This window comes from Lepidochelys kempii, chromosome 12, assembly GCF_965140265.1.
Source record: "Lepidochelys kempii isolate rLepKem1 chromosome 12, rLepKem1.hap2, whole genome shotgun sequence".
In the NCBI taxonomy this organism is placed as follows: Eukaryota; Metazoa; Chordata; order Testudines; family Cheloniidae; genus Lepidochelys; species Lepidochelys kempii.
Window position 1 is genome coordinate 30,010,456 of NC_133267.1, and position 16,883 is coordinate 30,027,338.

Consider the following 16,883-nt stretch of genomic DNA (forward strand, 5'->3'; position numbering starts at 1 on the left):
TATCATGTATTACCGTAAATATCTGGGCACTTACAGCATGAATTGAGTGGAAGCTATTGCACACTGTAACATAATGGTCTACATCCTCAAATGATACAATCTTCATTGAGTTCACAGGAGTTATTTTCACCAGCTGAAGATATGGTCCTATACATAGCTCAAATATGCATTTAGTGAATGCCAAATATTCTGAACTTTGTGTTCTGTGTTATGCTACAAAACAATCTGTTTTTCTGTTAAAATACATCAACTGCCCATCTTACACTACTGAATCTGAGAATATCTATTTAATGCAGCATGGACGAATGATGTTGTATGTCAAAAATGTTTTTATTCACTATTAATTCTTATTAGCAGTATGTCTGACATACTAGCTTCAAAGGGCATGGAAAGCTCCCATTAATAGTAAGGCAGTTGCATACGTGGCCTGTTGCATGATTAAAATAAATGTTATATTTTAGAAACATTATACGAAGACAATGCCAAGTCGATATGAAGGCATTTATAAATAACTAAAAAAGACTGCTGGAAACATCAGAGATTGTTTTTTCTGTCTACAAGAAATTGAGTCCATTGGATAAAAATACATTTGGCAGAAGATAAGTCACATACAAACAGATTTTGTTTGGTTAGGAAGATTACTTAAAATTAGTATTCAGACAATAGTGTGGCTAAAGTCAAACCAAGGAAACTGCTGAAGCAGGCATATGGGGCTCTCACGTGATATGCTACCACTATTTAAACCTTATCTCTATTTTTTGTGCCTCTACTGTATAATTTGCCATTTGAATTTAATGTCCTGTGTTATAATTTTAAAATTTTGCAAGAAATTTCAAACTATTACTGAACCACTTTTAAGGGTGTTAAATGTATTACAAACTATAGACTTTAACTAAACCAAGGCCATTCCACAGTGCAAATCTTTTTGACTTATCCCACCAACATATTCCTGGATGGGGAAACAAATCCCATTAAATTTCACTAAATGTGCTGAGTTGATATAATAATCAGGTCTATGGTGGGTTCAGCCAATTAGCGAGATATACAGTTCTATGTGCCTATCAGAAAGTACAGCAAACACAAGGTAACGCTACAGAAATAAATAACACTTACTATGCTGGGCAGGGATTAGCATTGCACAGTTTTGTTTCAGTTAAAGGCTTTGTCCTTGGGCCACAAAAGGAGGAATTAACTCGTGTACGATGATCTTGTAAACAAACAGCTTTTGCTGTAATGTGCCCTAAGGAGATATTAAAAAGAAATACAATAAAATAAATTGTTACATTTGCTCCTTATATTTAGGGTATTGGTGTAGAAGGTTAAGTAACATAGACCAGACTCATCCCTAGTACAATTCCATGGATGTCAATGGAGTAACATGGGTGGGGGCAAATTGGCCACTTGTATTAATGTTAATTCACTTTTCTGCAATATAGGTGCGACGGCTGCCACTGAACTCAGGTATTTCATTTTTATGACAAACAATCTATTGGCAGAAATTAAAACCACAGGTAGATCGTAAGATGTAAATGTAAGACTCAAACACCAAGCCACTCTTTGAGTTCTGTCTACCTGCAGAAACGAGCAGAGAAAATTTCTTAGAGCTTTTCTCGGGTGTTTAGAAACTGTCCATCAAACCCTTTTGTCAACTTTTTATTCTACCTTTATAGCTATCTTTACGATCTTTGAGGCTCCTGTTCCTGGTGCATATCTACTCTGAACCATATTTGCTGGGAAAAGTCAATTGGGAACTTTGCCTATGAGTTCAACATATTAAGATTTAATCATAGGAAAACTGTACTGATCTGAACCCAAACCATTTGGAACTTCCGGGCCTTCTGAATTGATGAAGCAATTCTGACTCAAACTCTGGTAAATGTGCAAAACAGCTGTATGCTCTTGATTGCAAGTGAACTTATTCTGAGCCAAACTCTTCTCACCCTACTTCACACAAATAATCCCATTGAAACTTTCTGTGGAACATATACGAGGCTCATTCCATAAAGAGATAGTCCATTGATTTCATTTGGGGCTGCGAATGATTTAAGAGCATTCCATAGATTTACTTTTCTACTTTGTAACTTACTTCACATACAGTCTGTGGGTACAACAAAGAGAAATCTGGGAAATACAAAGGCATTTCGGGCTACTGCTATCTATTTTTTAAATAGAGATTTTACCTGTATGCTACTCCCAGGGGGGCAGATTCTGATATCTTTACTCATGCTGAATAGCACCTTACTCCATGAGTAATTCCACTGATTTGCTGGTAAATATGTCAATGAAACTTACAAAATATTTTCATGAGCCTCGCTTAGATTTTCTATCTACATGTTCTCACATGCCTGTTGCCTGTCTCCACTCTTTGTCCCAGAATTAGGTTTAATGACAGAATTTCTAGGATTTAGAAAAAGTAAATAAATGTATAATAAAATCTTTCCTTGAAAAAGAAAGGAAAGGTTTATCATTCAGCTACATGGACTTTCAGAGATAGACTTTGATGAACTCAGCTATTTGGGATTAAATTTACACATGCTCTCTATTGCCTCCTGAACATGATGTTTTAGACCTTTACAAAGCTACAGGGATTTGGAGTGGAGTGTGTTTTAAAAAGGAATGAAAGAAAGAAAGGATGGGATGTAAGAGAACTACCTACCCCCGCCACAGGAAGCTGAGCAGTCTGACTGCACTGTCACCCAGGAGTAGCTATGTCTTTTGGCAGATGTCTTGTTCTCATTGATGATCTTGGGGAATGTGTATTCCCAAGCAATACCTGGATTTTTGCCTTGTAACAGGATCTAAATAGTATAGGGGGGGAAAAGAGGGGAATTAAAAAATACGCAAATTCTGGAATTCTTAAGGTAGCTGAGAATGTTTAAAGATGTCTATATGGAGTATTTTTATACATGTTACATTTCTGAAAGAGTATTCAGAACTAACTCCTGCAGCTACAATGCACCTTTGTAACACTGAATTGTCCTGGTTCCAATAGTGGTGTGATATGGCCAAACCTTGGCGGGGATGGCACTTCATGCAACAGGGAACACAGTGGAATATTGCGTGCAATGTGGGGCATGATTCAACACCCTTGGAAGTCAATGGAAAGAGCCCACTGAGTTCAGTGGGAGTTATATCAGGTTCAGGAAGTGGAAATAGCATCTGCTAGTATGAGGTGACACCAAAGGCACCATGATAAATATTTTTCTCAGTATGGTCTTGCCCCACATGTTCCTTGGCTACTCAGAATAAATGCCTCTTTAAAATGTGGATCCCTGAATCCACTGGGGTTCTGTACAGGTACTGGACTTTTCTTGTGGTGTTTCAGCTGCTTGCTTGAAGCCACAGTCTCTGATGCTGGGTGAAACTCAGTGTCCCATGCTATTCAGAATGTTAAGCTAACTGATCCTTTCCAGCACTGAACTCCAGTTCAGCAAGGCGTTTAAGTCCCATTGCTTCAGTGCTAAATACCTTGCTAACATAGAGTCTGAGTGAGTGAAGTAGGAATGTGGGTGAAGGTTGGCGCAGATGTGGTTGAAGATCTCTCTCTTGCTTTTGGATCCACGGGACACAAAATAGCTGTTTTGCCTCTAAACAGGTACTCCTGCATGCTTATAGTCACACAGTAAATCCACAGCAAATGCAGTTGCTGGTGAGAAGTTTGTGGGGCGGAGGGTGGCTGAAGTCAATGGAGCTATGACAATTACATCACCCAAGATCTGCCCAAGCATGTCTAATATGGAGAAGTCTGTATCGCTCCCTTGTGCATTGGCATATCGCCCATCCTATTTTTGGTCTGGGAAGACCTGGCCCACAGTAGAAATTTTATAGAAAACAGGTCTTTTGATTATAATAATGCTGTGACCACTTCATTCGGGTGGTCTGGCTGCTGGTGGTGCTCCTCAGTGTGTGTCTTCACTATATTTAATATATTACTGGTGAATTACATTGCACCTTTCATGGGAACAACTTCCTAAAATTTACTGCAGTCATTCCAACAAAAAAATAAAATAAATACAAGCTTCATAAAAGCCTGACACATATTTGAACTCAAATTTGAACTGAAGCAGAAATTTCCATTTTATAATATTTCTTTTAGTTAGGGGAGTTTTAGCAGCTAAAATACACTAGTATCCATGTTCAGTAGAAACTGTGCCTTGCATAGAATACTTCTAAAATTACAATGTTCTGTTAAGTTTTATTCCTTGAACAATATAGCCACTCCAAAGATAGAGAGCAGGTGCAGTTAACTTCACTTCCTAACCACAGGGTTTGATACACATTAGAGTTTAAAATAGGATTCCGGTCTATGTTAATAACTCACTTCAGGGACATTAATCAAATATGGTGGGCAGTCAGTATCACCAAATGTCTGCACGAGTAGATCTATGTAGGTAGCAGTCATTGCTAAACAGAGGGGTTTCAAAAACCAGCAGCAAACTTTCATTGTATCTTTTTATGATCAAGAGCAACATAATAAATATTTTAAAGGCAGTCAAGGGATTTAAACTATTCTGAAAATGTATATATTGGAAAAAAGAAATGACCCATGACAGTGAAAAATTTAGAAGAAATGTACATGAACTCCAGTGCAATAACGTTGAACATATGAAGGATCTGGACAGAGTGCTATTTACATCTGCAGGAAAAAAATGGATGATATATTTTCCATTGCTACTAGCCAGATATTTTATTTCAGTTTGTGAATCTTGATATTGATCCAAACTGGGAATATAGGAGTTCAGGTCTGTAACAGGCAAAATATATTAATCCAGCAGAATAATAGCATACTCTGGTTTATTGCAAGATTCAGATACAAAACACCTAATACTCAGATGAGTTTAAGTTTGGGTATTTTATGTGAAACCAGTGGTGGAAACAACATATGGCTACGAGCACAGAGTTTGATTCATGGCAATACTAGGATATGTTTTGTATGCATGTGTGTAATAGTATTTAAAGTAATTATCCATTCTCACATTTTAAAAAATAGTCAATATTAATGTTTATAGTACACATATGACGATAGAATCAAGTGTCACCTTCTAGTAATAATACTCAGAAAAACTACATGATTCAGGCTGCAAAGTCAAACACTCAAAAGTTAGGAAATACTGGAATTAAGGTTGTCTGTGTAACCTTAATTTGGCCTTTCTGTGCATATATATTATGATACAGTCTTTAACTACATGATCACATACTATTTGTCCACAGGAACCCTGCCTTTCTTGGTGCACACAATGGGTGATGTTTGCTTTATGAGCTGCTATTTTATATTTAGTTTTATCCTCACTGTTTAATGTGTGGCTCCATGCCCTATTTACTGCACAATGATCAAACCATGCTTAGAAGGTAGAACTATTAATTTTGTCATCGACTTTTCCATAGCTATAGCATGTGGGTTCTTCACAAACATTAATAATTTTCTCAACACCCCAGTAAAATAACAGTGGGGTATCATCCCCATTTTACTGATAGGAAGCTGAAGTACAGAGAGATTTAGGTCAAAAATGTCCATTACTTTTTGGTGCCCAATCTGAGACACCTAGGACCTGATTTTTTATTGTAGGTATCATAGAGCACTTTATATGTTCAAAGCACAATTCCAATTGACTTCAGTTGCAGTGGAGAGAGATCAGCCCCATGGTCTCAAGCTGGACTTTCATAAAATGAGAAACACACCATTAGTGGCCACCTGTGAAATGTTTGGCATAAGTGACTTGCCCAGCATCACACAGTAACTCTGTGGCAGAGGCAGGGATAGAATCCAATTTTGCAGGGCAGCATTCTACTGCCTTTAACATGAGACCACCCTTTTTCTTCCTACAATACCCTGCTTCATTCACTACACACCTTCCAGCTTCTGTAACAAATAAAGCAGGAGTCCTACAGACAACAGGTTCCTTCACTGTACAGCCCTATTCTGTCCCCAGAGCAGGTCCATTCTGTGCACTGAATGAGGCAGGGGTCCTGTCAGAAGATAGCATGTGATCATGTAATTAAAGACTGTATCATAATGCACATGCACGAGGTGGGGCGCAGGAGGGAAAAATTAGTGTTGCCCAGGCAACCTTATTTCTGGCATTTCCTAATTTTCAACTGCGTGACTTTGCAACCTTAATAATGCTCTTTTAATGTGTCTAGGTGTATAATTTGCGAGGTTTTTAAAAAAGCAAACTGAATAAACAGAAATTCTATCATGTACCATCATATTGACACCTGCACGAGCCACCAGCAGGGTTGGAACCTTTAGATCCACCAAAAAGATCCCTGTCACCTCAGCTAACAGAGTAACTGATAGCAATAGTAAGTTGCAAATTGTTATGTAGACCAGCTTTACAGAGGGATGAGAGACACAGCTGTTCCAGTGGTTTTCTTGCTGACGGCAGAAGAATTGAGATGCAGGGATCTTGGGTTCCATTCCAGCCTCTGCGAGGAGGCGTGCTCTAGTGGGCCCATTTAATCCAAGCTTGACCCCTTCAGCCATCTCCTCCAACCTGTCACTGTCCCAGTCCTGTATCTTTCCCACCCCTGGCTCCTCATCCCAGTCCCATTCTCCTCACTTGCCAGAGCCAGTCTCCACTCCTCAGGCTTCTCATTCCAGTCCCAGTTCCCCCTGCCCCACTGGCTTCTTGTCCCCAGTCTTTATGCTCAACCACTCCCAGTTCCCTCCTCCAGGCTCCTTATTCAATCTGTCTCTTTTGCCCCCAAGCCTCCAGTTGCCCTCACCCATGTTCTCCATCCCCACTGGCTCTCAGTCCCAGTCACCTTGCCCTGGAAGCCAACTCTCCACATCAACTCCTATGTCCAATTTCACACTCTTGTCAACCTCCAGTAGCAGTCTCCGTTCCCCTCACCCAGACTCCCTAACTCAATCTCCCCCCACCACTCCCAGGTCTGGCTCTTGTCCCCTGTGCATTTGAATCAGGCAATTTCCTCCTCCTCGCTGCCTGGTAGGCTGGCCAATTTTTAAACCAGACAGTCCTACTTTTGTAATGTTTGTCCTCCATCTGGTTCTGAGACAAAACCAGATGTGGTTTTGTCTGTTATCAGATGGGGGACACCATAATGTACGATGTGCCGCTCCCGCATCCCTGCCACCATGACCTCTCATGCACAGCATGTGTGCATGGCCATGCCAGTGGTACGCTCGGTCTTTAAAATGGCATCCCCTGGGCAGTGTGACCTCTCATGTACTGTGTGTGTTAGGTCACACCAATGGGGGTAGGGTCATGCCAGCAGGGGCAGACCAATGCCATATCCACTAGCACCCAATGTCTGGTGTTCTGGGAATATGCAACTGACCACGCTGCTGCCTGGGCATCAGCAGGGGGCACCGAGAATCCTGATCTCAGTTCTGGTGCTCATCTCCCGCACACAGCATCCTAGAGTTACAACTGCAGGGAAAGTCCTACTCAGGCCTGGGCTGAAGCATGCTCAGTTCAGACAGAATCTCTGGGGAATTTAGCTATGGTGCTCTGACAAGTCTCTTCTGAGCATCGCAAACTATGATTTTTTTCCAAAGGTTTATAACGTGGCCAAATTCGGGCAGATTTTCACAGGGAAAATCCCTGACCTGAAGGCCACCTCCCTGCCAAATTTCAAATCCCTGCCCCAAAGCCTGGGAGTGCTACAGCTTTCCAATTAAAGGTCACCAAAAAAATTTTAACATGGTCAAAACATCAATTTTCTCCCCCTCTGTCCTCGCTCTCAGAAAGGGCTGAGCTCTTTTGGCTGAAATTTTCCAAAAAAGAAAACAAACCTCCCCTCCCCCGAATCCTGAGGCAGAAACCTCAGCCCAAATTATTAAAGTTTGGCAACGATATAAGCAACTAAATTAGGGTCTCACAATGGGCCATGTCAGGCCATATGTCAGTGCTACCAGATTGGCCTATAAAAGAAACTGAAAGGCTACTGTGAAGGATTTGTTAGCATGCAAAAGAAATTCAATAATAATAATTTATTAACTCTATTGCAGTAGCACATGGGCGTTCTAATCATGAACTAGGACTCCTCTGTGCTACATGTTTTACAAATAAAGAAGACAGTCCCTGCCCCAAAGACCTTACACAAAGGGATGTTTTATATTTACTGCAGTCTCCAAAGATAGCTCTCATTAGCCCTGCTCAGGTGACCAAATGCTGCCATATGACATGCAAATTGATTCATAAAGGCTTTATGCCCCTTTTGTAACAATATCATACCTTGTCGGACCTTCCCGTAAGAGGACAGGTGCCAGTGACACAGTGATAATCTGATATATATATAGTCCGAGACCAGGTCCACCGGTGTAATTACATTGTGCCCAGCACAATAGGACTCTGATGCTAAGTGACACTACCAATACTAATTAGCTATTATTTATTTCTACAAATGTTTGCTTTTGCAAATGAGTCTATTTATTTTTTTTTACATGCAGCCTTGGACTGCTGATGGTTTTAAAAATAGGTGTTAGAAGCTGTTGGGGAAGGTGAATAAAGGAGAATAAATTACTGCAGACAGTGGAAGAGTAGATGTTAATTCCCTATTTATACCTGTTCAGCTACTCTGGCCAGTAAGCAGCCTAAGTTAGAACCCCTCCTTAACCACTCAATCCCAGGAGGAGATACTGGGAGAGCTGGGACTGCATTCTGCAGCAGATTTGGATGTAAGAGCTGGGTATGCTGAGCAAGGGGAGGGAGGGACCTAATGCCTCCTTACACCCCTGCTCAGCCTAGTAACGGGAGAATAATCTAGCTGTATTAAAATATTGCAGACCAGGTATTGTACAACTTAAAATTGCATAAATATAATTTATATTCCATGGCATTCATGTTAAACATATTGTGTAATGCTCATCTAAGTTATCATCAATGAAAGTTTCAATTTGCCAAAGAAACAAGCATATACATAGCTCTTCTATCATATTTTCAAACATTCTCTATAAAGCCCTTCCTTAATAACCCAATATTTAAAGTCTGCATATATAGCCAAGTTGTTAGACCTACAAATTTGGAAAGACCTCCAGTTTCAGTCTACTTAACTGGATTCATTCCAGAGACTTTTCAGCCAACTGGCATTTGCTCCCAAATTTACAGCTGGCAAACAACCTTCTTAAACATTTCCAGGTCCTCTGTAGAACTGTTTAATGTCTACCTTTAACACACCAACCACCTGACTTCAGACACAACACTCAGCAGCTCGGACCACAGTGCGCAGAGTTATAAAATTTACAGCTTCTTGAGTCTGAAAACCACAGGCTCTCTGGCTGGAATCTGCCAAATCTATTCTGAAGAAAGAAGACTGCAGCTTTTGCTTAGGGCATAAAATGTTAAAACAATGGATAAATTGAATTCTCTTGAGTAAATAAACCTTTTCTTTTGCTGCTAATTTTGATTTCAAAGCTAAAACAATAAATTTTCTAAACCAGCTGTGCATCTGCTTCTCTGTTTAAGGCCCTTTTTTCATTGCTATCCCAGGTTTCCCATGTAAGACCTAACTTTGTGAGTCAAACCTTTTAAATGTCTATCAATACATCCTTTCCATGACTGGCTTTTTTAGTTTTAAACTGGGTTTTCATATAAGAAGCATAAATTAAGCCACTGGTAATATATTTATTAATTTCACTGACTTAAGATAAAAGCCTGACAGCGCATGATGTACAAGACAACTTACAAATGGTGCTTGTAGCTAGTCGAGAAAATGAATTAATATTTCTGGGAAGGGCAGGTAGACAAAAGTTATCATTAGAAATAAATATATTTTAAAACAAGAACCACAAAAAGCTGTCATGATACTTATTGCCTACCTGCCCTTTACAGAAATAATCATTCATTTTGTCAACTCTTTAGAACCACCAACCATCACTAAATATTTTTTATATTTTCTCATACTGCATCTGTGTAATGTTCATAGATGGGCTTGAATCAAAACTCTGAATCCTACTACCACACCCAAGTTTTGAGAAGTTTTAGATATGGATCCAGATTTTGTGATCACTTCCATCTCTGGCACTGATTGGTCATTTCTATAGGTGAGGTATCACCAATGATGGCAGACCAGTGAGTCTGCAGGCTTCTGTGTGGGGGAGGTTAGTATCTTGTTGAACTGGTGGTGTTCTTGGAAAGATCACTGCACTTTTCACCTATTGTGAACCAATCTGACATTTAATGGACTGGCATTCCTAGTAGGTTACAAATCAAATACATTTCTTTGGCAGCTTAGTTACATAAAAAAAACTTTACTTCCTGTTCATTTTCAACATACTGAGCCAGATTCTTATTTCATTTACATCTTCATAAATCTTGAGTTATTCCACTGATTTCAACAGAATTTACTCTGTTTTCATTGGTGTAAATGAGACCAGAATCTCATGTACTGTATGCTGTGGGAGGCTGCCAAAAAAGCCTATTAGGAATACAGGAATGCCATATTAGAGTGGTCCATCTAGTTTCCTGTCTCTGAGAGTGGCTAATACCAGATGCTTCAGAGGAAAGCACAAAAACCCTGGAGTGGACAACTACAGAAGAGGAAGGGTCTTTCTTCCACCTGTCATTTGGTGGTTGGCTTAAGCTGTGAAACTCAAGGGTTTATTTATATCCTTTTAAAAATTTCTAGAAGGCATCATAATATCTTACAATTAGCTTCTGAGAAATCAGGACTCTTCAGCCAATTCCTCTAAGGTCATTTAAAAATAAACAAGAGGTATCCTTGGAAAGTCCTGTATGATTTCATTCCTACTTGCAGCTGTTTCAGATTTATCCTCTTTTGTTATTGTCTCCTTCTTTTTACTGTTCACATGCTAAATGCACTATTTTAAGGGATACTGTCCAGCTAATCTCTTTTCACTAAAGCAGGATCCTTTTATCCCTTCTGTAGGATCTACATCTGTATCTTATAAGCACATCTCTGCTCTCTTCAACTCACTTTCTCTTTAGGAGAAATCAATACATCTGGTAGCTAACAACAAATGTAACGCTTTATAACTGCAACCTGCCTGTCTCCTAGTGGCAGTTAGATAATCAGTAAAGTCGTTCCACCTGGCTTCCTTTCCCTTTTCCCCATTCAACAAAGAGGAAGTGATTTATTGATTTTAATTAGACATCTTTTCCTGCTTTGAAGCTACATTCACCTTCTCTTCCTGTGAATGTTCGCCTCTTTGTAAAACATCCCATCCATCTGTTAGTTATTGCTGTTGAGATAAACCCATCTTCTTTCACAGAGTTTTCATTTTTCCTTGATTCAATATTTCAGGTATGTTTGCTGAAGACTTTAATGTTCCCAATTATTTTATGTCATGTCATCCTGAGAAAGTCACTGTGCTTTCACATATGGATATAAAGCAGGTGATATGGTAGCACATTTCACTGATAAATAGGCAAATGTGTTATTACATTATCTTGAATTCCAATCAATTTATCAATCCATGATCAAACTACTTTATTCTCTCTCACATCTATGATAAATTTAAACTAAATAGTGGCATTTAGTTTAAACCCTTACCCACAATTCTAGCCAATGGTGTGGAGTGACTGAGTATTCTGAGCCCCTGGAAGTCAGTGACCATTGCAAGCTCCTTTGGAAATCTGCAAAATTTTTGATGACTAAGTTCTCCTTGCTATTCTGCTTACTGATGCTAACCTAATATGGAGAACATATTTTCACTGCTTACTTCCCACCATTGTCAGGCCTGATTTGTAAGGCTAGGCAAATGGAGTGTTGAACCCACAATAAATTCTTTCTTGAGCTAAATCTCTTGCTAAATTCTTTGAAAAATGCTGACAACTTCTTTAAATTGAAACCAGGTGACCTTAAATTACCTATGTCTGAATCTCAGACAATTGTAATAGCGTCAAGCACTGAACTTCATTTAAAAAAATTCTAGTATGTCTCTACTTAAGATGACACAATTGCCTTACCAAAACCATATGTTAAAAGCCTAGTATTCATTCCTGATCCCAGATTATCATTTAACTATCACATTTCTACCACCACAAAGCTTTGTCTATTTTTTCATCCAGCCAAAATCTGGCCATTTGTGGAGCTAGTTTGTGAATCCACAGTGAATCTCGGCTTTTGTTGTTTCAGTTTTCATTGGCTTCTCTAAACCCAAATCAGCAAACTATAAATATTACTAACTGTAAGCTGTAACTTCAGGACTTTCCACTGATTCCAAGAAGCACTGGCATACAGAGTAACTGCTGCACTTTATCACCTGAGATTCCACTCACTGCCCTATCTGGAAAAGCTCTGGTGGATTTTGAAATCTCATTGAGCTTTTGCACTTTTAACAAAGCGTGTAATGAAACACCACTGCCCTCACACATTTCATTCCTTGTTCTCATCACAATTTTATTCTCTTCCACCAAAAAATAGTTGGCCATGGAAGTTCATATTTTTCCCCCCGCAACCCAGCTAAATTATAGATTCACTCCTGTTTGCCTTCCTTGGTATAACTGGTTCCCGTAATTATATATATATTTGTAATATTCCAATGTAAATATGAAAAGTGCTGCATCATGCTTTTCCTGCCTTTCACCAATTTTTGAATAGTATTTTCATGAATACTGTCAAGTTTTAGATTAAATGAGGTGCTCAGCTGAACTCTGACGGGGTGGAAAACCAAAATCCCCTAGGTGAATTTTTCATGAAATATTTAGTGGAATCTTAGGGCAAGATTGTCACTTTTTAGCGTATCCAGGAAGGGAAGTAAGGAAGCATAAGGTCCCACTTGCTTCCTTGCACGTCATAAGGAAAGGGGAGAGCAGCATCCACATTTCTTCTACTCCTTAGAAGATAGATTGCCTGGGAGTGAGGAGGCAGGGGCAACGAGTGGATGGAACCTTTATCTGGCCCCACAGGGCTGCAGCCAGCACAGCCAAGCAGGCACTGGTTAAGGTAATGGGATAAAGGGCTGATCCCAGATACTTCCCGTTTGGAGGAAGAGGGAGAACTATGGGCCAAATGGTGCAAGTGTGTGATGCCCCTTACTGAGGGAATGTGGTAATTCATTAATGTGGCCTTCAGTGATTTTTAATACTTTATCTCCTGAAAGTAAAGGGGAAATAAGGTATGTATGTGACAGAGAAACAATCCAGGGACCTTAAAAATTGTCAGCAAACAAAAATGTAAAATGAATTCATCTTGCTTAAATCACCTTCCCACCTCTTAAAACATGCGTCATACTGTACAAACTGGATATCATAGAGACATTTTGGAGAGTGCTGGAATGCACAGATAAGTAAACTCAAGCAATGTGAATCTACCATGCAAAGGATCATACTGGATGATGCAACCGGTGCACTCACAAAACCTTGCATTGGCAGATGTAGGAACCTCACTCCTTTATATGTGCATGCATTTACTCAATTTACACATGCAAATGCCAGTAATGCATGCACTGTGGGTTTTTACAAGGACACCCATTGTATCCTCCTGTAGAAATCTTCTCCAGAAACTAGTAATTGAATTGCTCTTGGGTCTTGGAAGAATACTGACAATAATAAAGCATCATAGAGACAAGGTGGGGGAGGTAATACCTTTTATTGGACCAACTTCTGTTGGTGAGAGAGACCAGCTTTTGAGCTACACAGAACTCTTCTTCGGGTCTGGGAAAGGTCTGAGTACCTGTCCCAGATCTGAGGAAGAACTTTGTGTCTCTTGAAAGCTGGTCTCTCTCACCAACAGAAGTTGGTCCAATAAAAGAAATTACCTTACCCACCTTGTCTTGCTAATATTCTGGGGCCGACGTGGCTACAACAACACTGTATATAATCTGTATACATCTCATATACATTTTAAAAAGCAGACCCAATTTTTTAGACAAAAAGTTGTCACTATATAGGGGCCTGATCCTACAAATGCTTATTTCATGGAAATAAAAACTACCTTTGTGAGAAAAATGTTGGCAGGATTGGGCCCCCAAGCTGGCTGTGCATGCTTCTCTGAACAGGGGCATGTTCAAATACCCCTTGTGATATGCTGTCTGCCTATCTTAGGTCTGTATCGTTGAAGCAGGATCTGCTTCATCGTTTGTACTGAAATAGTAAATTGTCATGTTACGTTTTAGGTGCATGCCTGGTTTCTAAGAATGGATTTGTGTTTGTTTATATTTTGGATTGGCTTTTTCATAGCTTAGAGTAATTGATGGAGCCAAAATAGTGTACCTCTTCGAAAGCAACATGCTTCGCATTGCTTAAGAATAAAGTCCATTGAATGTCACTTAAATTATAGACGGTAAATATATATATATATTAACAACAGTCCATAGATTATATAGTTTTGGAATGCATAGTCCTACAAGCACTGTAACTTTCTTAGTCATTAAAATCCCTGGTTGCCAATGCTAGTAGTGTGGGTATTTCAATAAAAATACATGGGAAGTTTAAATAACCTCTCATCGGAGCAATAGCCTGAAGTTAAATGTGAAACCTAAGCAAAGCTCTTCAGCATAATTTGCTAGGATGAAAATAGACGAGTTATCTGGCATTACAACCAGATTTTTAAAAAATATTTTTGCAGAGTATTTGCATAATCTGCAACAAAACAAGTCACTTTCTATGTCAATTTACTATTCATACTTCAGTTGCAAGATTATAACAATATAGCTCAAATTACACTGCATTATGATAAATTAGATTCCCCAGATTTCAGTGTAATATTTCTTAGTATTTGTACGTATACTTGGAGCTTTGGTATAAAGCTATTTTGGACATGACTGCACAGACTGGGCTTCGCGTCTGAAATGTTTCACTCCTAAAGGCTAAAATGTTCATGTCAATAGACAAATATACAGAGAATGAAAGAAATTAGTAGCTTTTAAAAAGCACAAAATATCAAGATATACTGTAATACAAGAAAATTCTTTTGGCCCCTTTCAGCAATCCCTCCCAAAGCAAAGCACTCAAGCACGGGCTTAAATCCCATTGGTTTCGATGGGATTTAAGAACAAAATTAAGTACAGACTTAAATATTTCCCTGAATTAGAGCCTTAAAGACTAAGTAAGACTTAACTCAACTATTAAATATTCCAGATAAAAACTATACTAAATAAATGTAAAGGTCTGGCTAATACTGAAAGAAGCCAAGAAAGCAGAAATTTCACACTGTGGTGTAAAGAGACCTTATTGTGGCTTTGTTTTCCTGCACAAAGAAATGAAGGAGAGGTGGGATGTGAAGCTCTGGGCTTGTTAATCATCGCGGCTAAGTTTCAGCAGGATACCACTTTTTTCATATTACAAGTATTTTGAATGTAATGGGGTGTAGGACCAGACACGGCTGCCTCAGAGAAAGATGTACAACACTGAATGTCATCCTCCACATGTGCACTGAAGGCAAAATAATGTATTTGGTAGTGATCTAATCTGGGCACTAGTGCACGGGGTGGGAAAGAGTTGAATTCCCTAAGGGAAGAGCTGCTTCCCCACTCTGACAGTGAAGGATGAGTCAAAACATGCCAAATGGACAAGCTAGAGGTTCCAGAGACTTATCAGAGATTTCCAGGGAAAGAAGTAAAATAATGTAGCTAGGGCCTCTGTAATTATCATCAACTAGCAGTTGACCATCAATTGTTCTGGGACACATTAAAGGAAAGTCTGGTAAAGCAACTGGGTAGGGAAAGGATTTTTCTTACCCAGAGCAAAAGTGCTGCAATTCTAAAACAAAACCAAATCAAAAATGATCTGAGCACTAAGTTCACTTTCTGCTGTACTGATCTCTGACTCAGAACACGTGGCAGACAGACCAGGCGGTAGTGCCTTGATTGTGAAAAATCTTTCCCCCCCCTCCTCTCTCCCACTTGGCGTTAGCTACAAAACTGCACGAATGGAAATTGCCTAGGCATCCACGAATAGTGTTTAGACAATCAATGACCTAATCCTCATGCACAAAAGCCTGTATGTGCATATAGCTTCAGAGGAAATATTTGAAAATGTGGCTCTTACGCTTTACCATGCTGTTTGGTATTTAGTTTGCACGTCACTGAATTGTATTGTATAACATTTATTGAATGAGACTATAATCTCCATTACAATTGTGTGGCAACTGAGAAATAACGCGGTGTAGTTTGTTTTACACATTTTCCTTTTCACTAGCCTTGTGACAGTTTACTAAATCCCAGACCTCAACAAACTGGTGAAAGGCCTTTCAGTCTAGCATGACTATACAATTAAGTCTGAATAGTACCATGACTCAATGCTATTCTTTAATCTGTGTGAGAGCTACAGCACTGAGCTAAAGCTGTCGTTGCTAATTCTGTAATAGACATCAATGATAGAATAAACAGAAGAAAGCTTACTTCAAAGACCAGTGTCTCATTAGTTGGCCCTGCTGCATATAGACTCTCTGGATGATTAAAAGAGCGTTGATAATCAAAAATTGTCCCAGCAAAGGAGAACTTTCCTGGCCAGTCAATTGTCCAGTCCCCTGTTAGATAATACTTCTTATTCAGGTTGCGCGCTGCAAGATAGCTGGTGGAGATGTGCAATTCCTGGATTTCAATACTACGTGCTCCTGCTGGAATGGTGACCACTGGATAATAGTCTACAATGAAAGAATTAAGCAATATTTTTCCCAATTGTAATAAAATAAATAACTATTTTGAGTAAACCAGGGATTATATAGACAGCAGTCCTGATCCATCAAATTGTTACTTTAGATTTATGATAGTGTAACAACATTGATTTTAAAGGTTCTACACCAGCTTATAATTAGAGCAATTTAGTGGGTGAATCAGTCCCTGGAATTCTATTATTTTTTTCTTCCTGAAGACAAGAAAATCAAATTCTTTTTTAATACATATCAGAAACAATCAATCTGTTTCAGTTGTTTTACCACATTTTCTCTGTAATACCTATAATCTAACAGGACCAATACACTTTTGGGGTGAAATGCAACAAAATGCAGAGTGT

At 39.2% G+C, this 16,883-nt stretch overlaps 1 protein-coding gene across 1 annotated transcript in view; it reads right to left on the reverse strand.

Annotated features, from left to right (window-relative positions):
* The window catches only part of ADAMTS18 (ADAM metallopeptidase with thrombospondin type 1 motif 18), a 96,072-nt gene that overhangs the window by 17,004 nt on the left and 62,185 nt on the right, over window positions 1-16,883 (reverse strand). The window contains exons 16-18 of the mRNA XM_073308471.1: window positions 16,271-16,515; window positions 2,657-2,798; window positions 1,114-1,240 (exon numbers count right to left, since the gene is read on the reverse strand). Of these exons, the coding sequence (XP_073164572.1) occupies window positions 1,114-1,240; window positions 2,657-2,798; window positions 16,271-16,515 (514 nt within the window). The remainder of the gene's footprint in view (window positions 1-1,113; window positions 1,241-2,656; window positions 2,799-16,270; window positions 16,516-16,883) is intronic.